At 30.0% G+C, this 23,398-nt stretch overlaps 1 protein-coding gene across 1 annotated transcript in view; it reads left to right on the top strand.

Moving 5' to 3' along the window:
* LOC107439216 (valine--tRNA ligase) overlaps positions 1 to 23,398 on the top strand; it is a 43,958-nt gene that overhangs the window by 5,114 nt on the left and 15,446 nt on the right. Inside the window, exons 5-18 of the mRNA XM_016051733.3 lie at positions 813 to 977; positions 3,123 to 3,204; positions 3,523 to 3,642; positions 3,751 to 3,859; positions 5,283 to 5,462; positions 7,996 to 8,120; positions 9,581 to 9,766; positions 12,724 to 12,800; positions 13,851 to 13,929; positions 17,067 to 17,166; positions 18,168 to 18,238; positions 19,144 to 19,269; positions 21,973 to 22,077; positions 22,979 to 23,132. Of these exons, the coding sequence (XP_015907219.1) occupies positions 813 to 977; positions 3,123 to 3,204; positions 3,523 to 3,642; positions 3,751 to 3,859; positions 5,283 to 5,462; positions 7,996 to 8,120; positions 9,581 to 9,766; positions 12,724 to 12,800; positions 13,851 to 13,929; positions 17,067 to 17,166; positions 18,168 to 18,238; positions 19,144 to 19,269; positions 21,973 to 22,077; positions 22,979 to 23,132 (1,679 nt within the window). The remainder of the gene's footprint in view (positions 1 to 812; positions 978 to 3,122; positions 3,205 to 3,522; positions 3,643 to 3,750; positions 3,860 to 5,282; positions 5,463 to 7,995; positions 8,121 to 9,580; positions 9,767 to 12,723; positions 12,801 to 13,850; positions 13,930 to 17,066; positions 17,167 to 18,167; positions 18,239 to 19,143; positions 19,270 to 21,972; positions 22,078 to 22,978; positions 23,133 to 23,398) is intronic.

Raw genomic sequence — 23,398 nt, 5'->3', positions numbered from 1 at the left:
TTGTATAATTAATTTGGAATGAATGTGTATAAATATTTTTACTGCATTACTTCTTAAGTTATACAGCTAAAAATAATCTGTAATATGCTCAAGTATTTTCTATTGGGTAAAAGCTAAGTAAATTGTTGATGATTCTTGTATATAATAAATTTTTTTTTTGTAGCTGGTACAGCTGAAGAGTATTTAAAATAGTCTTGCTTATTAGTTTTACTTCTGCAGGATATGATTTGTCTATCCCATGAGACGCTTTATGTTGATAATTATGTTTGATAGCAACTGGGAACACTATGCAAAAACCACTGGCAGGCGTGAAACTTGTGTTGTCTTGGGCAAAACATCAAAGCTTTATTGATTATGATAACATGATATGATATTGAATTTTACTGATTATGCTACTTTCTTTTTTAAAATTTTTTACACATTACTGCTCAGATAGTTACAGTCTCCCAAATCACAATTTAAGACTCCCAGAAAATATGCTTTTTATGTATTTTCTTAAATTTCATAACATATAAATGTTTTTCTTTTTTTTAAAAATTATCTAATGGTTTTCTTGTTTTCAAAATTATTAATTCTGACCTCCAGGTCAAAAAATCGATTGTTCTGGAGGAATCTTTAGCGAAAGGCCTTTGGCCATAATTATCCATGCCAAATATGATGATAATTTCGAAATTCTTTTTTCTTTTTTTTTTTTTTTTAAGTTTTGCTAATTTAATTTTTTTTCTAGTATTCTGCAGTCGAATTTTCTGTTAAACTTTTTTTTCGCTTTTATATAAGTGTATCGTAGCTGATGACAGCATACTTTATTTTAGGCACAGAATGAGAGGAGAATCAGTTCTCTGGGTTCCGGGATATGACCATGGAGGAATTGCAACTCAAACAGTAGTAGAAAAGAAACTTCTGCTTGAAAGAAAATTATCAAGGCAAGAAATCGGCAGGAAAGCCTTTATTGAAGAGATCAACTCTTGGAAGAATGTGTGAGAAATATTTTAAATATTGTTTCTTAGGTGTTAGTGCCATAATATTAATATTTTAACAGTTGTTGTTGTTGGGGGAGCGATTGTTCTTGTTTTCCAGTGGCCCCAACTATGGTCGAGAATTCAATTTCTTCCGCGCCCATGCACCACACCCGTTTTTATGGTGGATCCATGTATTCATCCACAGATTGTGAGTTTGACTTGAGCCAGCGAACGAACAATTTCCAATTCAGTACCCCCAGGCGTATAATTTATTATGGGAACATGGAGGACTTTGTAACCAGACAGATTTAACGTGCACCAGCCACCATTCACTACGCGGGGAGTTTTTGCCAGGCTGGATTCGAACTCCCGTTCTCATGAACGAGAGTCCAGCGCTTTTCCAACCAGGCTATCCTGGCCCCATGTTTTAACAGTTACAGAAGGTGAAATCTTTTTTGAATTTAATTTAGGGCTGAAGGTTTTAAGGGAAATTTTTGTGAGTTTGAGTAAATCAGCTTAAAAATATCTGTGTTGACAATAGGAAATACAGAGTATGCCTTGCCTTTTATTTCCTTCAACTTCCAACTGAAAAAAATCCGCAAACACTCATTTTAACCGTTCACTTTATAGAGTTCACACTCTTTGCATTTTAATTTGCTGCCAAAGGAGAGGTTTACATCTGATGCACTTGAAACCTTCTTCTACTATAAAAACACTCAAAGATTGTTATCAATAAATACCTTCATCCACTAAAGTTTTTAGTTTTATTTTACAATCACTGTTGAACAATGGATTCATTTTTTGGTTTGCAGCTATCAATGCTCAACTACTTAACCTTGTAATTTTGAATCCAATTCTGAAGACAAGGAAAGTCATTTGTCAAGCAATGAGACAAACAAGCCTTATCAGAGAACTTTATATAGAACTAATCTGCATTTGTATTACATGGAGGAGAAAACCAGGAAAACCTCCCACGGACAGCAAAGGGATTCCAAACCATTATATGTCCACCAAGGAGGATATTGTTATGTCAGCCCTGTGGTTAGTGTGAGTTGGGAACAGAACTTGAATAGATCAGCTTTCTCTGGGATTTGAACTTGTGTTTCTTCATGGGAGGTGAGCGTTGTATCCTCCAAATCACTGCAGCTCATTTATTAAAGTTTGAGAAATTAAGGCAAAACAAATTAATGCAAAGCGTCCCACATAATGAAAAGTCATTTCACAATCAAGCACAAAGGGCTGAATGGCAAAAATGTGTCATGTGTATATCACAGTAAATATTTGATTGTCAAGAAATGATCAATGACAGTGCATAAAATGCCAGAGGAGTATGTATTAATGTTACATAATTTAACAAGACTAGAATATTATCTTCCCTTGAGAGAAATTACAATTTGTTCCAAAAAAGTTACTTAAAACCTTCCATTAAGCTCATCAATTATCATATAATCTTTGCACCCCAGAAAAACGGTATCTATTGAAAAGGAATATTGAAATTATCTCTAGTATTTGAGTTGTATTAAAAATATGACAAGATGTGATTAATTGTCCGTCTGTTGAAACTGCAAATATAATATAAAATACAACATTAGAAAAATATATAAATTAATGATAATAAATAAATAAAATTAAATATATAAACAAGAGTAAATAAAAAATTTATTCCTAATGAAAATTCATAGTTAATTTTGTTCTGGAAGAGTTATACCAAATTGCTGTTAAGTGTATCTATTGCTTCTATTTATTGAAATTGAAAAAAAATTTTTTTCTTTATTTATTATTCTGTTTAAATGATTTTTACTTCCAAATTATTGCTACATTTTATATTTTAATTATAAGAGGAATCAAAAATCAATCCTTTTGCAATTAGTTTATGTATTTTACTTTTGTTTTTGTATTTTGTATTCTCTTTTCCTGGACTTTTTGCAAAACCTTTGGGGTACAGAGAGAGCAAATTTTAGACATTTGTCGTTTTTTCTCGATAGAAAAGGTTTTTTGTTTTTATGACTTCTGGGACTGGTACCCCCTAACGATCAACTTTGACTGCCATTATAATATTTTTCATTTTTTTTCATAATTTTCTTTTTTGTTAACAATTTGCTTCTTGTTTTATACTTCAAGGTATTTTAAGTTTTGTATTATAAGAATTGTTTTTTTTTTCAGCACCCAAAAAAACATTGAAACTCAGTTAAAATTATTGGGAGCATCGTTGGACTTTCGTAAATGCCTTTTTACAATGGATGAAGTAAGGCTTCATTTTATTTGTTTATTTATTGTGTTCTAAATCTTTATCATATGTATAGACTTGGGGCATTATAATCAATAAGCCACACTTTCAAGTTTCAAAATGCAGTTTTTTTTGTTGTAAACACCACAATCATCATGTAAACAATTGAACGTTTCTGTGTATTGTGCTCTTATCTAAAGGATAATCCTGAATTTTTTAAGTACCTATCGGGAAACAATACCTTCACATTAAAAAAGCGTGGTTTATCACTATGTTACCCCAAGCCTTTCACTTTTTTTTGTTAATATTTAACTCATCTTTAATCTTTATTTTTAGAATTCCTCAAGAGCTGTCAATAAAGTGTTTATACAATTATTTGAAGAAAATTTGATTTATAGGAAAGAAAAATTAGTTAATTGGTCTTGTGAACTGAAATCTGTGATATCTGATATTGAAGTGAGTTTTTTTTTTTTTTTTTTTTTAGTTTCTTTTTTATTTCATATATCCGTTTAAAAGTAGTATAAGTAATGAATGCTAGCATTATATATTTTTTTATTTTAACAGGTAGATCATATTGAAGTTTTAGGAAAAACCAGAATTAGAATTCCTAGTTTGAAAGATCCAATTCACTTAGGATTAATGGATTATTTTTATTATCCTGTGTTGGATTCAGGTAATTAAATTTTGATTTTTGTTCTGATGACGAATTTTTTGTTTTGTTTTAACATTTCAGTTTAAAACTAAAATCTTAGTTAAATAAGATTATTTCAGCAGTTATAGTTGTTGTGTGGTAAAGTCGTAAAATTCCTCTAAACATTTCTCTTTGAGTGAGGCTATACAGCGGGAGAAATACTTCATGACAAATTATTTTTTATCTACATTAGTAATTTAAAATGAAGAAAAAAGTGAGTTTTGTCAAACCTGAACTAAACCTCAAAGTTTCAAATGCTGAATTTTTTCTTCTTCAAAGTATCGAAATATAAACAAACTATACCATTATTACTAAGGAATATTGAGTAAAGTAATTCTGCCATAATTTGTTTGCAATTTATTATGCACACTATATTTTTAAAACATTTTTTCATCATTTGAAACTTCATGGTTTACTCTAAGTTTACCTGAACTTACAGTACTTTTCTCAAAATTATAAGTTTTAAAATTCTTATGAAATGAAATTGAACTCGTTATGAAAAGTTTCTTCTCTAGTTTAACACCCTCTCAAGTATTGGAAACTACAGGGTGGCTACTAAATACTGTAACACTCCAAAAAATAGGAATTAATTTTAATCATTTGGTAAAACAATTTCTCACTTTTCTTATGGTTAGCATTTTCTATAAGTGCACACGATTTTTGCATGAAGCGAAACATTTAAAATAAATTAAAAAACGGAATCGAAAAGGTTGATAACTAAACAGCTTTTCGATCGCAGATTTTCTGCAGGTAGAATCTCTTGGGTGTACTAGAATATTTATGTATATAACTATAAATCGATTTTTGGATACTAATAGCTGTAAAGATTGACCCAGGTATGGTCGCCCATGATTAGTTCATACAAAAATGCGCATTAAAAGAATTCCTAAAAAGATACAAAGAAATCCACAGTGCCTTGCTAATGAAATAACTAATAAATTATTGAAAACTCAAATTTCAATAATAAATAATTTAAAATTCTGATAGTTAAAACAAAACAGCAAAGTTTTTTTAATTTTTTTTTTATTTATTTATTTCTTTTGTAAATTTTTTTAAGGCCCGAATTCTCAGTGTATTAGTTCCTGCTTTCTTTTAATCTTTAAGCTGGTGATTCTCAATAAAAAACAGTTTTTCTTGGCTTATTTTATTAGGAAATCTAATGACTTTTATGAAACCAATCTTTATGTGCTTGTTGATTGTGTACTTCAGTCTTAAATGTCTTCTTTAAGTGTGTTATCTTTATCAATTATTTTAATTAATTAGAATAATCAAGGTTTTACTGCATATTTAAAATTTGAAGTATTTTTTATTCATAAATAACCTAGTTAGAAGTTAGTTAATTATTAATAACTGAGTAATTAATAACTGAATAATTGATTTTTCTTTAAATTTTTTTTTTTCAAAGATGAAAAAATACTGATTGCAACCACAAGATTAGAAACAATGCTAGGGGACTCCGCTATTGCTGTAAATCCTGATGATAAAAGATATTCTCATTTAATTGGAAAATTTATAAGACATCCCTACACTGAGGAGAATTTACCAATTATAGCGGATGAAAGTATTAATAAGGAATTTGGCACTGGTAAGTAACAAAAATCTCTTGTTCTATACCTTTACAAGGTTCATTTTATTTAAAACAAATTAGTACTATCTAAATAAAGATAGGCTATACTTTGTACTACAGAGTAAGAACAAAGCACAAGTAAAAATACAAAAATGGACATACCATAGATTATGTTCTATGACCAAGCGGCACTGAAAAGTGTCTAAGCACAAAGTAACAATCGAAAAGTAGCTAAGCAAGCATATGCAAAGTGGTTAACAAGTTGTTGTTGCTGATCCTCATAATCTGACATATATTAGATAAGTTCCAGGACACCATTGAAGGCAAGAAAATCCGCAACAAAAAGGGGATCTGATGTAAGATCCACCTTAGAAAGTTCAAGGCAAACCAGAATATGTACCGGCGATGCTTGTTGAATGCAGCATTTTTTGCAAGTAGGGAAGATCTTTCTGCCTCCTTCAAAAGTAAGGCACTTGAGATGGCCACTTGCAAATTTGGCCAAAGTAGTCTGGGTTCTTCATTTTATGTCCAGCAGGGTACCAGTAGATGTCCTATGATACCAGCGGTATGTATGTGGTATATGCTACAATAGATGGAGCTTGGATCCTTCAATGGAGCAGAGTTTCCTATAAGTAAGTAAGGAACAAGTGACTGTTTTTCCAATCTTTTTGCTACCTCATTACTGTGAATATCCACATGATGGGATAAATTGGCGGTGAACATCGATTCTCAGAGATTGTGTAGAACAAACACTGGTTTTACAAGTAGGGTAGAGGAGCAATCTGAAACGAGATAAGAAAAGAAGTAAGATTAGAAGGAAATGTAAGGGGGTTGGCGGAAAGCCCAGGATGCTTGCATAAGTAATAATATTTATTTTTGAAATTTTTTTTTAATTAGATTGACCATTACATACAATAAATATAAGGCGCCCTAAGTATTTTTCACAAGTTTTAAGTTTTGTGCAATTTTTGCCGTAAGGTATTTTCAGAGAAAACAAAACATAGCGTCAGCTAATAATTCGTTATTAAAAAAAGAATAACTAAGGAAAAGAAAATACTTTTTCTGAGTCATTTCCTGGCAGTTTGTTTTCCCCTTCCGTGAATAAAATTGGTTGTCTAGAATTATGCATTTTAATATTGTAAGACTTCTTTCTATGTAATTATTTGAAGTCTAATGTTAGTGCCAACAAGCGTTTGATCATGTTCATTTTGAGGAATAAAACTTGAGTTTCATTGATAAAATTCAGTTACATTCCTTCAAAATGGTCACATTAAAAGTTCAGTTGTCCCAGCAATCCCTCTCCGTTATTGGATATGCTGTTGTTACATAAATATTCACTGCATATTTTATGAATTTAATGAAAAAGTCACAACTTTTAATTAAAATTCAGTAATTTTATCATAATTACTTATTATGTGCTATTATGGACACTCTGCTATAAAACGAATTTTTAAACTTCTCATTACAATTATTAATATTTTATTAACTAATATTCATTATAATTATGTTGATATTACTCAGTTATTTTTCAATCAACTTCCTGAAAAAATTTCAACTCAATGTATCAGCTCAACGAGCATTAATTTACATTGCATAGAAAATTAATATAATTACTTTATATAGAATATTAATTTACATTGCTAAATCTTTAAATATGGAGGATATCAATTTAAAAAAAATGTTTTCCAGGGTTCGCAAAAGTCATGACTTTTTTAAAAATATATATAATAAAATCGGATTCACATGATTCAAATCGAATTTTCGTTGATATCAATTACATTTTATTTTTATTTTACTTTATTACATTTGCCAGCCAAATCATCTGATAAAATGTATTAACAGTACTTATTATTATTTAAAAACAATACTATAAAGCTAAAATAGTAATATTTCTAACTAAAATTTGTACAACTATTATTCAATTATTGAAAATTATTATTCAATTATTGAAATTAATTTAAGCTTCTCTAAATAGAACAAGCTTTTCTTTATTATTGATATACTCTAACTACATATTTACTAAGTTTTAAAAGAAGTCTTTCGTAATTGAAAATAAAATAAATGGTTATAGTTGTTACATAAATAAGATGTTTCTTATTAGCAAATTAGTTACAGATAGTTAATGGAAAATTCTAATTTATAAGTTTCATGCCAATCTTATCTACTTTTAGCCTTTCTATCTTTTATTAGTCAATTTTCAAACATAATAATTTATATGCATTTTCCTTTCATTATTTTTTTGGATAAAATCTCTTATTTTCAATGAAATCAGATTTTAAAAAAAATCGCAGTCTAAAGAATATATTTATAATTAACACTGTATAAAAATCTTTTTGACTTTATGATTTATTTAAATCAATTAAAAAAACCAATAAAGTCAAATCAATTATTTTTTTAAAAACAATCAAGTGATTTAAATCTTGTCAGTTTCTAAATGCTTCTGTATATTCTTAGACTGATTTTTATTTTATTTCACTAAGTGTATGAATGTAACATGAATAAAAGAAATTTTGTAATGATGATTTAAAACTGATGACTATTTTTTGTTTAGGTGTGATGAAAGTAACGCCAGCTCATGATTTTCAAGACTTTGATTTAGGCCTTAAGCACAAATTAAAATTTACAGATGTTTTTGAAGACAATGGTACTGTTAGTGCAGACATCGAAAATTTTAAGGTAAAGTTTGTGTTCTATCAGTAAAATAATAATAATGATAATTACCCCAGTTAACTTCTGATCTAATTATCAGATTTTTTTGTGCTAAACAACTATGTTAATTGTTCAAGGAGTTTTCTTCATTTATTCTAATTAACTTTTTCGTTTGCTATTGGTTTCTGTTTCGAATTTCTTCCAGTTCTTTATGTTTAATTAGGCAATAAAATTAAACAATAGCGTTTCAGGAAACTTATGTTGCCAACATAACATAAGGAAAGATAACAGGACATTGCCAACATACATAGCATAAGGAAACTTTTATTATGTTATATTGGGGAGCATAATTCTTACACAATCATTTACGATCATTTTGAAAATTGAATTTAATGGTGATTATTTGCCGTGAATGCACTGCACAGGGATGCATTACACATGTAGTGGGTCCTTTGTGCTACATTTCCTGTATCGTCTACAGTTGGAAATAATTTTTTGTGTATGATTTCCGACACTGGTTAGGCGCTCATCATAGATGGTATCACAAAACTGAAGTAGGAGTTGGTATTCCTATCATCATAATAGCAGGGCTAATAAGTATGGGTTTTGCCTTTCTCACTGGTGTATTTTGTTTGATCACAAAGGTGGGAAGTAAGCTTCTTCTGAAATGGACAATGACATACCTGCAAATGACGTAGTGCGGGTATCTCGATCCTGGTTGTTGTTGAAATGTGGCATTTGTTTACGCTAGCAAATGTTCTTTCCATTCTATTTCGAGTAAGCCAAGCCCGTCAAGTATCCATTCTCTTAAGTGACACATTCTGAATTCTTTCACAAAGATTCTTTCTCAAAGATTTCAATTTTTTCACTCTATATTTACACAGAGATTTAACACAAAGATAGTCATGAAGTCATGTGGAACATAAACAAACTAATAAAGCATCAAAGTTGCCAGGTACACAAAACAAAAATATATCACGGTTACAATAAAATACATAAATAATAAATCTAAGTTAAGTACAAAAAGTAAATTATATTATATTTCTTATATAATAAATTATATTATATAAGAAAAATTATATTTCAACTAATTCGATATTGCCATACACCTCTGTATTTAATTAACTCATCGTTCATTAGCATTCTAACTCATGCAGATAAACTTAGCCCAACTTTGATATGCCATTTTGCTGATAAAGATTAGCTGGCGCTGACATCATCGGTCCCTTGTGTGGGTATGAGAGGTCTTTTTCTTCTTGAAGTGCAAGTACCAAATTAGTGTAGTCGATATTTTTGTTCTCTAAAACATGCAAATTTTATTATAAAAGGACTTCTGTCTTCTTACATGTAGAGTAAAACTTCATAAAATATATGCAAAAAATAAAAATATGCCTTACGAAGTAATTGTGAATTTCAAAACATTTTTAAAATTATATGTTTTACTGATATGTAAATTTTTGTTGAATAAATAACTCATTTTTATTTAGGGTAAACATCGTTTGGTAGTACGAGAACTGCTTCGTAAAAGTCTTTTGGCTAAAGGTTTGTACCAAGAAGCAAAAGCTCACACTACTATGATACCATTTTGTAGTAGAACTGGAGATATTGTAGAGCCAAGGCTGAAAGAGCAGTGGTATCTGGACTGCTCCGAAATGGGAAGGAAAGCTCTTGAGGTTTGTATGTGTTTCTTCTAAAAAACATTTTGTTTATCCAAATTCATCAATCCTTCAAGTATTTTAATATAAACTGGTTTTGTTGTTTAATTTGCACCAGTATCTAAGTATTGGCGTGCTCTTGTAATTTAGGATTATGACTACTAATCGAAATTAGGTTAAAGGTTAGAAAAAGTACATTTGTTTGTAGTGAATTTCAACTACAATTAATTTATTATAAATGTAGTTTTCTGAGACGTTGTGGCTCAGGGGATAGAGTTCTTGCCTCCCAATGAGATAAATCGGGTTTGAATCCCAGCAATGGCTGGTCGATACGAACCCTGCACCAGGTGCACACGAACCACAGTGCTGGAGTAAAATATCCTCAGTGGTAGGCGGCTGTCAGGTTAACCGTGGGAGGCTTTTGTGGTTTTCCTCTCCATGTTGCGCAAATGCAGGCTAGTTCCATCAAAAAGTCCTACACGAAGGCAAATTTCTCCCACTACTTGATCCAGAATTTCCCTTGTCTTGTGGATTGGGTTCAAAATTATAAGGCTATGGAGTTGATTTGTAGTCGTAAAACCCAAAACATTGGGTCAGCTGTTCAACAACGTTTTTTAAAAAAAATTATGCTCCGAGCATTTTAGTAAAAAAGATTTTGTGAGAGACTTTGAGGGGAATTTTTAGGTTACCCATTCGCGTCCTGAAAAGCAATTGAAGCTAGATGTTATTCCAAGTCAAAAGTTATGTTTCAAATAATGTAAACGAATCAAATAGAACCAAGTGGTACAGGGAAAAAAAATCAGGAACAAACAAGTTTAAGATAATTTTTAAAATGTCAATTAATTTTTTAACTTTCAAAGAGAAAAAAAAAGTTGCGATAACATGAACAGAAAAACTAATATTCATTATGCACAAAAATATGTGCAGCTTATTACTTATATTAAATTTTAGTTTGATTTTTTAATTCCAATTCTGCGTAAATATCCCTCAGTGAATGATAAATGAAAATCACACAGTTGTATTTTTTTAATTGGATAAGGTTAATTTAGCATTGCTATTTTTATATAATAATTTTAACACAAAAATTATTTCTACTTCTAATGTTTATTTTTTGTAACTTTAGGTCTAATTGTCAAACTTCATTCATGAAAGAAAAAAAAAACATTTGAATAATTTCCTGTTATCTTACAATTTGTATCAAAGGTTATGTGCAAATCTTTGAATCGTTTTAAAGTTTGTTTTAATTCTTTTTGAAACATCCAATTTTCTTTTCTATCTCTGAACTGAAAAATCATTTTTAAAGTACGTTATTGGGATCTGTTCATATATTTATCACAACATAATACATGCCATTTTTATTAGTCAAAATATGAAATTTCATTTAAATAGTTTTACAATTGAATATGCATTCTTAAATATTCTAAATTTCTATTTTTAAGAGTTTAATGAAAATGAAATTTGTTAATGAAATAAATAAACACATTTAAAATCTATTATTTAGTCATTATATAAATATTTAATTCAGATACTGCCTGAATATTATATATATAAAGAGTAGCCGTAGTAAAAATCATTAGTGGAAGTTGTATTTAAATAATTTAAATATTATAATGACTGCCTAGAATGTTACAGCGAATAGAGAAAATTCCAATTGCGATGTCATAATACAGGCTGTCGGTTAGTTGCAAGAATTATCATGGGAAGAGCACAACCTTATCTATTAACTATTATTTTTAGTTAACCTTGATAATTATGTACTCCCTGTACTACAGAATGTGTTGGGCTATGGCCGCAAGAATTCTATTTCATAGCCGAATGTCTTGCTCAATGGAACCTTATTTTCAAGGTCTTGAGGTCTCTTGCAACCTCATCTACCCATTTCTTCCTCGGCCTCCTCCATTTCCTTTAACCCTGACCTTGAAAGATTCCCTTACAAAAATTTTAGGTGTTTTTGAGGTTGTTTTGAGGTGTCAAGGCTACTTTGAGATTTATTTGAAGTTGACTTCAAAATCAACATAAAAGATCAACCTCCCAAGATGTATAATCAAAGTGTAGAAGTTGTTTTCTTCACACTTGAGGTTGATGGTAATCTATTTTAGAGCAACCAGCTTGGAGAGGTTATTTTTGAGCTGTACAGGCTATTTTTTTCTACACTTCAAGAGAATAGGTATGCTTGAGGTGTGAATAATTTCACCCAATCTCAACTAAAAGTATTGCTGAGTTATATGTGAGGATGGTTTTATGTGGTGTAAATGAGGTTGAAATGGAGGTTTATTAATGAGGTTATTTTTAATGCAAAATGTGTCCCTATTTTCTACCTCAAGTGTATTTTTTTACATCTGTCAACCTCATAATAACCTCAAACACACCTTATTTTTTTGTAAGTGTTCATTATGGCTAGATTAAATGTGAAATGCTCAGTAATGGAAACATTTACGTCCAATGACCGACTTGCATGAGATATGCACCAATCAGATTTTAAAAAAATTATTATGTTATAACTTGTTTCTTTACTAAACAAACCTTAAAAAATTTTTCCAGCTTTAAATTAGTGCTTATTTTTGTATTGCACTACACTATTTTTTTTTAAAAGATAAATAAGTAGCGCTTTACACTTCAAATTACCAAAAAAGTAACAATTATAATAGTTTAGTTAATTGTGTTTTAGTTTCGACAGCTGTTTTATTTTACTTCCTAGAATAATTGTTACTTTCACTTCAACTATGCTATCAAATCTGTTGTCATTAGATAAGTTTTTCATCGATTTTTAACTTTTTGTTAACACTCTTACATTGCCAATCATTGTGAAATTTGGTTACTGAGAAGCAGTTAAAATATTTAATAAATGAAAAATAAATTTTGATATTGACATTTACAAGTTAATTAAATTTTTATACAACTCTTTGAAATATACTCTTTGTTCTTACTTAAACATTTATTTCCCATTCAACGTTCTTATGTTTATTTTTTTTTAGTTTGTTAAGGATGGAAAGTTAAATTTTGTTCCTGAACATCAAGAGAAAGTTTGGAATGAATGGTTTAAAAATCTTAAGTAAGTTATGAAACATTTTGTTCTATTGTAGGAAACATAAGTATGAGTCAAAAAAATAATTAACATGTTTAAATCATGCTAAAAAAATGCTGAAGAAAATGTAAATTTAGTTAAATAATAACAAAATTTTTTTATAAAATTGTGTGGAGAATATGTTTATCATAAAAAAAAGCATATTTGATTTTATTTAAATGATTATATATAAATTTAATTGAATAACTGTATTAGAACACAAAATTACATGCTTCCATTTCTTTAAAATGAATGAACTATGCAATTTAAACTATAACTTGATAAAGCTTTTTTTATAACCATTGCTGAACAGTCAATCCAATTTTGGGTTTACAACTACTAATGTTCAACTCAGTAACCATGTAAATTTGAACCCATCCAGAAGAGAAGAGAACTCTTAGATCAAGTATTGGGACAAACCTGCCTTTGTTGAAGAATTTTTGATGAGACTAGCCCGTATTTGATTTTTATGGAGATTAAATCCACAAAGACTTCCCATGGTTAGCCCAAGAGCAAGGGGACTCTAACCCATGATCTGCATAGAACTGATGATATTTTGCATCCGCACTGTGGTTGGCGCGAGCTGGGTGCAGAATTTGTATTGATCAGTCATCTCTGGGATTTGAACCTGGTTCACTTCATTCGAAGGCTCTGTCCCCTGAGCCACCATGACTCTGATAAAGCTTTGATTGATAAATATAAAACATTTACCTGCATTTTTCTAGCATAAATAAACTTCACAACTAAAATAATAACAATAATTTTTATTGTTACAATTTTTTATTTAAATTTGAGGGTCAGGGCAATATAAAGATATAATCCACATTTAATACAAAGGGGAAATCTTTCATCAGACAGTTCTTAATATTCTATTTTCAGTTAGGTATTTTGCAAGTTTACATGATAAGAGCACAATGCAAAGCACCACATGGTGTTTTTTTAACCTAAAATGTCCATAGCAATTTGAAAATTTGGCTTGTTGTTATATTGCTCATCACCCTTGAACTGTAAAATTAATATATTTATGTTCCTTTTTAGAGACTGGTGTATATCTAGACAACTCTGGTGGGGTCATCAAATCCCTGCGTATAAAGTATCTCCAAAAAGCAATCCTGAAGTAATATTGTTTTTAAAACTATTTTTTAAAAAAACATCTGTTGCTGTGAAAGTTTTAATTGTCATATTTGACTGAATCATAACTGTCAATAATTGTTTAAATTAATATTATTATTTCAATTAAAAATAATTTCAAAATGACATGCTTTTTCTTCCAGTTATCAAGATTAACTGTGATAATTTTATAATTGTGCATCTTAATTTTGAAAAATTAAATATTTTTCTGGGTTGTCATTAAAGCCTTTAAAAAGTTTTTAATTCACAAAACTGTTTCTGAGGCCCATATCAAGTGCCTATTCGAGGTTACTACAGAAAATGGAAATTAGGAAAAATTTTTCTCACAATACGTCTGTTTACTTTATTTTTTTAATAATTTTTATTTTAAAAAAATTTTAATTTTAAATTTAATGGATGAAAGTGTTTTGAAATTTATTCTATGTATAGTGTGCAAAAAAGCAAAAGGAAGAAAAATTGCTTGAATAGTTTTCAAAAAATCAAATTTTTTACTGTACAACTTTTTCAGAAGTGAGTGACCTAGAAATTATTCAATTGATTGGATTAAAATTTTGTATTTAACCATTTAAAAATATATTCTTTAAACGATGCAAATGTATGTATCTTGCAACTCAAAATTTTTTCTACTACTGCTAAATAGACTAATTAAAAAATTGAATTGTAAAAATTATTTTTTGTATGAATAGACAAACAGTGGAACAACAAACAATCTCTGGATAAATGTATTTTATAATTTTTCTTTTTAAGGGGGCCAAAATATTTTGACCCCCTTAAAAAGTTCAAAAGATCTGGCGAAATACACAAAAGGTAAAATTAACATTAAAGGAACCAAGCTTTTGACTGCTCTCCTGATCAAACTATTGGGACCATATTTTCCAAATCGCAGCTACTACTACTGACCGGTGGATGCTCAGGGGATAGAGCATTCGCCTTCCAATAAGGTTAACCAGATTCTAGTCCCAGTGATGGCTGATTGATGCGAATTCTGCACCCTGCTCACCCTGACCACAATTTTGACATAAAATATCCTCAGTAGTATCGGGATCTTGGGTTAGAGTCCCCTTTCCGTCAGGTTTACCAAGGGAGATTTTCGTGGTTTTCCTCTTCATGTAACACAAATGCTGGTTGGTTCCATCAAAAAAGTCCTTCACAAAGGCAAATTTCTACCAATGCTTGTTACAGGAGTTCTCTTGTATTCTGGGTTTGGTTTAAAATTACAAGACTACGGAATTGTATATTAGTAGTTGTAAACCCAAAATTGGGTCGGCTGTGCAACGACAGTTATAAATAAAATAAAAAATTTCAGCTACTCCTTACATTTTGAGTTGTAACTGAAAATGTTGTTGGCACAAATTAATTAGCATATTTAATGGTTAGGTCCTCAAACCTTCAAAATTGAGTCTTAGTATGTGAAATCCGTTCTTTTAGATCAAAATCTATTCAATGTGTTCCCTTTTTTGTGTGCATAGTACACAAATAAGACAGAACTAAAATATTAATGATAAATTTTGTAACAAAAGTTACAAAAATCAGGAAAAGTTTCCTCACATTAGTCTGAATAAAATCAGGGAATTTATTTTCAAAATATTTGTTGCCACTCTGTATCTTTGGATTTTGAATTTTTTCTGATAGTATGTTTAGTTTTTAAAAATGGTATTATTTTTAATGCCCATTAAAAGAATTACCATCATTTGTTTCAAAAATGCTGATGGCTAAAAGTTTTGAAAACAAATTCTTAGTTTTTTCATTTCATCTTACTATCAACCCAATAAGCTTTTATATTTGAATAATGCACAGTTAAAATGTATCTCACAATTTTTTAGAGCGTGACAGTTGGAATATACACTGAGTGACCAAATTATTATGACCACCTCAGAGTTTTATGCAAATAAGTTATTGCGTCACAGCGATGCCGCTGGAGGGCAAGAGCACTATAACACGGGAATGCTGGACAAGTGAGTCATCTGTTATACTGTGTTGCTTGCTCAGACATGGGAAAGAAAAGTGATTTAACTGAATTTCAACGTGGAATGATTGTGGTTGCGAGATGTGTCGGAACGAGTATCAGCAAAACGGCTGCACTTGTGAAGTGTTCCAGAGTAGCAGTTGTTAATGTGTACAAGGAATGGACAATCAAGCAAAAAACCGGGTCTCAACGTCAGACTTGTGGTCGTCACATGGTACTGAATTCTCGATCAGAGAGAAGGCCGGCAAGGGTGTGCAGCACAACAGGAGAGCATCAGTGCAACAAATCGCAAGTGATGTTAATCAAGGAGCAACTGTGAACGTCTCTGAACGGACTGTTCGACGCACATTGCGCCGTAAAGGGTATGGAAGTAGACAACCTGTTCGTAAGCCTCTACTGCCTGCTTTAAATAAGCGCAGACGTCTCCAATTTGCAAATGAGCACAAACATTCGACAGTAGATGACTGGAAGAGGGTCATGTGGTCCGATGAATCACGATTTCAAATGCATCGCGCAGGTGGCAGGATGAGAATATGGAGAAAACAGCACTAAAGCATGGACCCCAACTGCATTGCCACGACACTTCAAGCTGGTGGTGGCAACGTTGTGGTATGGGGAATGTTCTCTTGGTATTGTATGGGTCCTTTAATTCCTGTACCACAACGCCTAAGTGCCCAAGGGTATTTAAGTATCATCGCAGATCAAGTACATCCGTTTATGTCAATGGTGCACTCTGGCGGGGATGGATGCTTCCAGCAGGACAACGCTCCTTGTCATAAAGCTGGCATTGTCCTCAGATGGTTCGAAGAGCATGACGGAGAATTTAACTTGCTTCGTTGGCCAGCACAATCCCTAGATCTCAATCCAATTGAGAATTTGTGGGATGAAATTGAACGGGTGCTCAGACAGATGGATCCAGTACCATCAAATTTGCAGGAATTGGCAAGTGCAGTTCAGCGAGCATGGTCTGGCATATCTTCTACCACCTACCAACATCTCATAGAATCCATGCCCAGACGAATTAAGGCAGTAATACGCGCAAAAGGTGACCCAACAGCGTACTGAAGGGGCGGTCATAATAATTTGGCCACTCAGTGTATATAAGTTTAATTTCTGAATTGATTTTGAGCTCATGAATTTTATTTTGTGAATCTTAGGAAAAAGTGTATTGGGTGGCAGCGACTGATAAAAATGAAGCTATTCAGAAAGCTAGCCAGAAATACAACTTAGAAAGTCTTTCACTTGAAGCTGTTCAAGGTAAAGTTATTTTTATATTATTATTTTATTGTAATTTTTATAATGATACAGGGTAATTTTGCTATAAAGATTTGTACCAGTAACTTTTTGTCACTGGTCCATAGAAAATTTTATTCGTTTATTTTCTTAAATTCTACCTTTGTAGCTATTTACCACATGCTGTTTGAACGCTATTATATGATACTGAGATAGGCAAAATGTAGTTGCAATCAATAACTTTGTAATAAATATTACATGAATAGTTTTTGTAATTTTTTATGCCTCTTGTCTGGCATTGCATATTGATTTCTCAAATTATTTTCTATAATAATAACCAAACTTGTTAATTAATGCATTTTTTTTCTACTGAATAAATTTGAGAAATATGTTTCTAGTGTGGTAACTTGTTTTTGAAATAGTTTTTTTTACTTAATTGCAATGTATTTCAGTTGTTTATTATAAATTAATATTTATTTTGGTTGGAAGTTATTTAACATATATTTTATTTAGGATTATTTGCTTAAGAATCATTTATGTACAATTAGTTAATTTAAAGTTAGTTCCATTTTAATTTTAATTGTAAGAGTAAATAAGTATATATAACATATGGAAGAGTAAATTAAATGAATTTTTTTAATTAGTTTTATGGTTTGTTCCTCGCCCATGTCGTGAAGCTGGTCTGGGTAAAAACAGTTTTTTTTAAACTGAATATAGGGAAAAGCATTGTTATAAAATAAATATCCTAATTAGCTTTTGTGTCATTTAAAATTAAGATAAACATTTATATGTTTTAAAAAAATACTATGTGTTCGCAACAATAATTCGCGATTATTTTTGGCAAATTTCTAAAAATTGTCTACTTTAACCTCTTGTTCCTTATTATTTTATTTGTTGTTAAAATTCTATTTGTCTACTTTTCTTCAATTGTCCGTAAAATTTAATACATAAAGCTTTTTTTTTATGGCAGATGTTTATGAAATTCTTGTTATTTCCAATATTGAAGAGAGTTATATTATTTTCAGATAATGATGTTCTTGATACATGGTTTTCCTCTGCTCTGTATCCACTGACTTCTCTAGGATGGCCTTCTCAGGTTTGTATGCATTGTTTATTGTTTATCATCATTTATTGTATCTATTGTTATTGTATCTATTGTTTATTGTATACCATTGTATCCATTGTTTATTGTATACCATTGTTTATTATTATTTATCATTCTTCATTATATTCATTATATTGCTTCACATTGTTTATTGCTTTACATTGTTTTCTGTTCACCATTGTTCATTGTTTATAGTTTATCATCATTAATAGTTTATTATTATTTATTATATCTATTGTTTATTACATACCATTGTTCATTGTATCTATTGTTTATTTTTTACTATAGTTTATTGTTTACCATTGCCTGAAATATCCATTTTTTATTTATCTTTGTTCATTTTAGTCATTTTTTATTGTTAACCATTGTTCATTTTATTGCTCAAAATATGTGTGCTTTACATATTAAACATTTTTATCCAACTCTGTTAATGTTAATATTCATAGCTTCCACTGGTCAGTGTGTACTTGGAATCGTAATAAGAGTTTATTTTGGCAAAAAAATAATAACTTGGAGTAATTAATGTTTGTTGCATCTGTCTGCAATAAACTCAGGAAATATTAAAATCAAACTAAAAGTAACACTAATATGCCTATAATGAGGCGTGAAATAAATATTCCTAGCATATATCGCAATTACTTTTTGTTAAAATTTTATTTTATTGCGTAAAAATAGCTTCTTGTATAAATTATTGCAGTTCGGAAAAAATAGAGTGCTGAATTTTATTATTATGATTGATTAGAAAAGTACAAAACTAGTACCCTCCTCAAGTTGCGTGAAATTGAGTATTTGTTGTACTTGTTCCTCTATCTTTGATGAACTGATTCAACAATCTGTTTGTTTAGTAGAAATTGTTATTTTTGTTATAGTAAATCCATTTATATCATGTGTTATAGGAGAGCCAGCTTCAGAAGTTGTATCCCTTAAATTTAATGGAGACTGGATTTGATATATTATTCTTTTGGGTGGCAAGAATGGTTATGCTGTGTCACCACATCTCTGGAAAACTCCCTTTTCATGAGGTATGTTAACGCCATTATGAGTTGTACTGTCTTTTTTTTTACTTACTGTCTGTTTTATTTCGAGTGTGTAGACATTGAAAATCAGTATAGATGTTAAAAGCACGGAGCTTTTGACATGTACCAGTTTTTGATGATTTTATCCACTGATAAAACCCTCATATCATGTGCTCTGTTTCAAAAACTTGCACATTATATTAAAATTTATGCTTTCTGTAGCAATTTATATTCTTTTGTCTATTCTGTTTATTGTATAATCTTACGTTGTGATTTGAATTTAATGCAGTTTTGTTGTAACTTTAAAATTTAAAGAGCATTATTTTGTAAACTTTATTTTAGAAGTCCTTAGGAATATGAGAGCTCTCAAATAAAATGAGACCTCCAAAGATAACAGAAGATAAAAAGAAAATTTGTTTCTTGTGCTCAAATTTCTACTTAAATAAAATTACTGTTAATGATATGTTAGTTATGTATTAGCATGTAATTTATTTGTATATCTGCATTTTAAATGGATGTTTTAAATACATTATGAAATTACATGAATATCATGACTGTTAGTCTCGGTTTTTTTTGACAATTTTTTGAAGCGTTAACCAGTTTTTGACATTTAAAACTCAGCCTTGGTTTGGTTTAAAAAACAAGAGCTCTGTATATTTTTAAATTTTTTATTTTTTGAATTCACTATTTTATCATAAATTGTTTTTATTTGAAATTTTTAATAAAGACTCAAAAATAAGAAGTCCTGTGTTTGTGAAAGCACTTTATTGCTGTAAATATTAAATTTATAGTGTGTTGCACATTTATAGCGTCATAAGTATGCTAAACATATTGTATCAAGTTCAGTATGCATGAAAATAGTTCTTCGTAAGGCAAAAGTGTAACCCACATTTGTAAGGTTAGACATGCACAACCTATGTCCTGAGGGCCACATGCCAGCCTGCCGACTGTTGATGTGTGGCTCACGGAAACTTCTGAATACAATAAAAGAATTTCTTTTAACTAGGGGGCAAAGCCCCCTGTTCGCTACCGCTCACCAACCCCAATGATTGCTTCGCAATAATTGTTTTTCCTTGGCAGAAAACAGTTTTTCGGGAAAAATATACTTGAGGGTGCCCCTTGGCGAAATTGGCAACTTATGTTTGGCACCATACTTGTTTGCCCATAATGCCGTGGTAACCCACAAACAGGACATTTGTATCTATTACTAGCTAAACCTTCCTTCATACACCAGTCAATCACTGTTTTTTTTCATTGTTATTAAAATCGTACAGAAACTTAAGATTTATCTTATTGACAGTATTCATTTTTAGTACCAGAAGCAAAAATAACCTTACCAGCTGGTATCCAAAGTAGAACTAACGGATCTTTGAAATTACATTTAAAAATTCATTTAAAAACAACGCTAAATTCTAAACTAATCAGAATCACGATTAAAATCTAAACCAATCAGAATCACGATTGGTTTTCAACATCGCCTAGCTTGGCAATCAATCGCGATCACAACTTGGCGGGGGCACCCTCAAGTATAGTCTACCCCAGTTTTTCTACTGAAGTTAAAAATATTCACTTAACATCTTATGTACTAAAAGGAATTCTGTTTACTTACGCTCTTGCGCCTTATATTACTGTCTATTAGTATTATAAACATTTAGATCTCTTGGTGAACAGAAGTGATTTTTTTAATTATCATTTTTTTAAATAACCTTTATATTCTTAATGCATTATATTGTTCAAACAAATTTGATGAGTTCTGAACCATAATTTAAAATTTTCGCTAATATATTACTGGAAAATAACTTTAAATTAGGGATACAAAAATATTTTAAGGAAAACAATACCTTTACGACTTTTGTTAATTTTATGCTGATGACAACCTAAACAATATAGAAATGAATGGGGGAAAACTGGATCCTACCACGTGATTTTCCGGCCAATAAAAATGCGCCGACAACAATGGAAAACTGCGACACCATCATTAGAATTTTATATATAGTAAGATTTGGTCTTTGTTTAAACATTATAAATTTTTTTTAATTAAAATTATTTAAATTATGAATGAAAATATTTAATTCAAATTTATATTACTGTATAAAATGAATATTTTATTTTTGAACTTTCATTCTGTAAGCTTCTTTTTAGTCAGAATTTTTATCTCCCTTCCTAATTTATATATATATATATATATATATATATATATATATATATATATATATATATATATATTTAAATGCATAATTTTTTTGAGTTTTAAATAAATGCAAATAATTAAAAGTATTTAATTTTCTGCAATTATGTTATAAAGTTTACTGATAAAATATTTGGTGCTTAGAACTCTAATGTTTAGGTAAAAATTATCATATTTACCGCGAATATGACTAAATATGTGTGCAGCACTTCGTTGATCTACGTGCTGTGCAAGTGACCCTTCACTCAAAAAAGCTGTACGCTCCTATCGTAGGTACATGATTTATACAAACGATTTTATTTTTAGCCAGTGTCACTTTCTTGAAGTAGAAATGCCTCTTTTGCTGACATCATGGAAAGATGGATCTATGAATAAAATTTAACTTCTCTAAAAATTATCCCAACTGATATAAATATGTATAAAAACAAATTTACCTATTATGAAGGATAAAGGAACTCTTTTTGTTTGTAAACAATGAAGTTTGATCCAATACTTTCCTGATTGTTATTTTGATTGTGTAGGTTCTCTTGCATGGGATGGTCTGTGATTCACAGGGAAGAAAGATGACAAAATCTCTTGGCAACACTATCGACCCTTTGGATGTCATTTATGGTGTCTCTTTAGAGGTATTCAAATCGTTTGATGCTTTGAATCTATTGTGCTTGAAAGCAGTGGTCAAATGTAGTGCACAATAAGTAGTGAAACTACTGTAGTTGCTACTTTTTTTTGTTGTTTGTAGTGTAGGGTACTAGTTTTTTAAAAAAAAGTAGTGTAGTGAGTAGTACAATACAAAAAAACATTAGTTTGTATCAATTCCTGTCAACTACTTTTAATGTTAATTTAGAAAAGAGACACGGTTTTAACACAACAAATTTTTCGAATTGTACAAATGACTCTGAGTTAACAGAATTTATGTATTTAGAATCCCAAGTGACTAATAATTAAATTAGCTATTAGGAAAAATTGATATTTAATCACTTTGGTCACATTTTCGCATGCACGTTGCACACTCGTGAAGCATTGATGTAATTTCAAAAGAAGAGAACATATTTTTGATGTACTTAATTTTTTTAGAGGAAATAAACAAGCATTAAAGAATTACAAAATTGCAAATATTTGATTATTTTTTAATATTTCTTAGCTTGAATATTTGCTATCAAAAAAGGGATACAAAATTGAATGTTACATGTACAAATTTCGAAAAAAATTGTTTTAGAATAACAAACAGGAATAAATGTGTCTCAATTGTTCCCTTATATGTACTGTAAGTCAAATTCTTATTCAAGACCATTTTGAATTACCACAAAATGTTCTTTATTGAATTTATTTGAGACAGCAAATGTAAAATAATTAAATATTTAAATGTGTGCTATAAACAATTTTTTTGTTAAAAATATTGAATTCTTTTTACTGTTAATTTCATCTAATTTATAAAGTCAACCACACAAATAATTTTTTCAAGTTTTATTTCTTTCAAACTGGATTTTAGTCTTTGTTTAAAATAAATACTTAGTCACATATTTTTAGGATCTTCTGCAAAGAGTTCAAAATAATCAAGATAGTTTATCTCCAGAAGAATTGAAGTCTGTTGTGAGTGGATACAAACAGCATTTCCCTAATGGAATTCCAGAATGTGGAACAGATGGTTTACGTTTTTCCTTGCTATCACATGACATTCAAAGTTAGTTGTATCTGTTATTATTTAATGAAAATCATTTATCAACTATTTATTTGAAATTTAACAAAAGATGTATAAAGTAGTTTGGTTTATCATTCTTAGAAGTCTAAATCCAGGGGTGACTGTATTTCAGGTTTTTCTTATTATTTTTCCAGGTCTAAAAACTAAAGTAGGGCATGTGATTTTTGCTCAAATATCGCAGAATTCTGCTTATCTCAAGACCATTGTTTCGTAGACCTCCGCGAATCAAACACTTATAATCCAAATAA

Source organism: Parasteatoda tepidariorum, chromosome 4 (assembly GCF_982258835.1).
Source record: "Parasteatoda tepidariorum strain Cologne lab strain chromosome 4, Ptep-v5.0, whole genome shotgun sequence".
NCBI lineage: Eukaryota > Metazoa > Arthropoda > Arachnida > Araneae > Theridiidae > Parasteatoda > Parasteatoda tepidariorum.
This window is presented reverse-complemented; position numbering and strand designations above follow the sequence as displayed.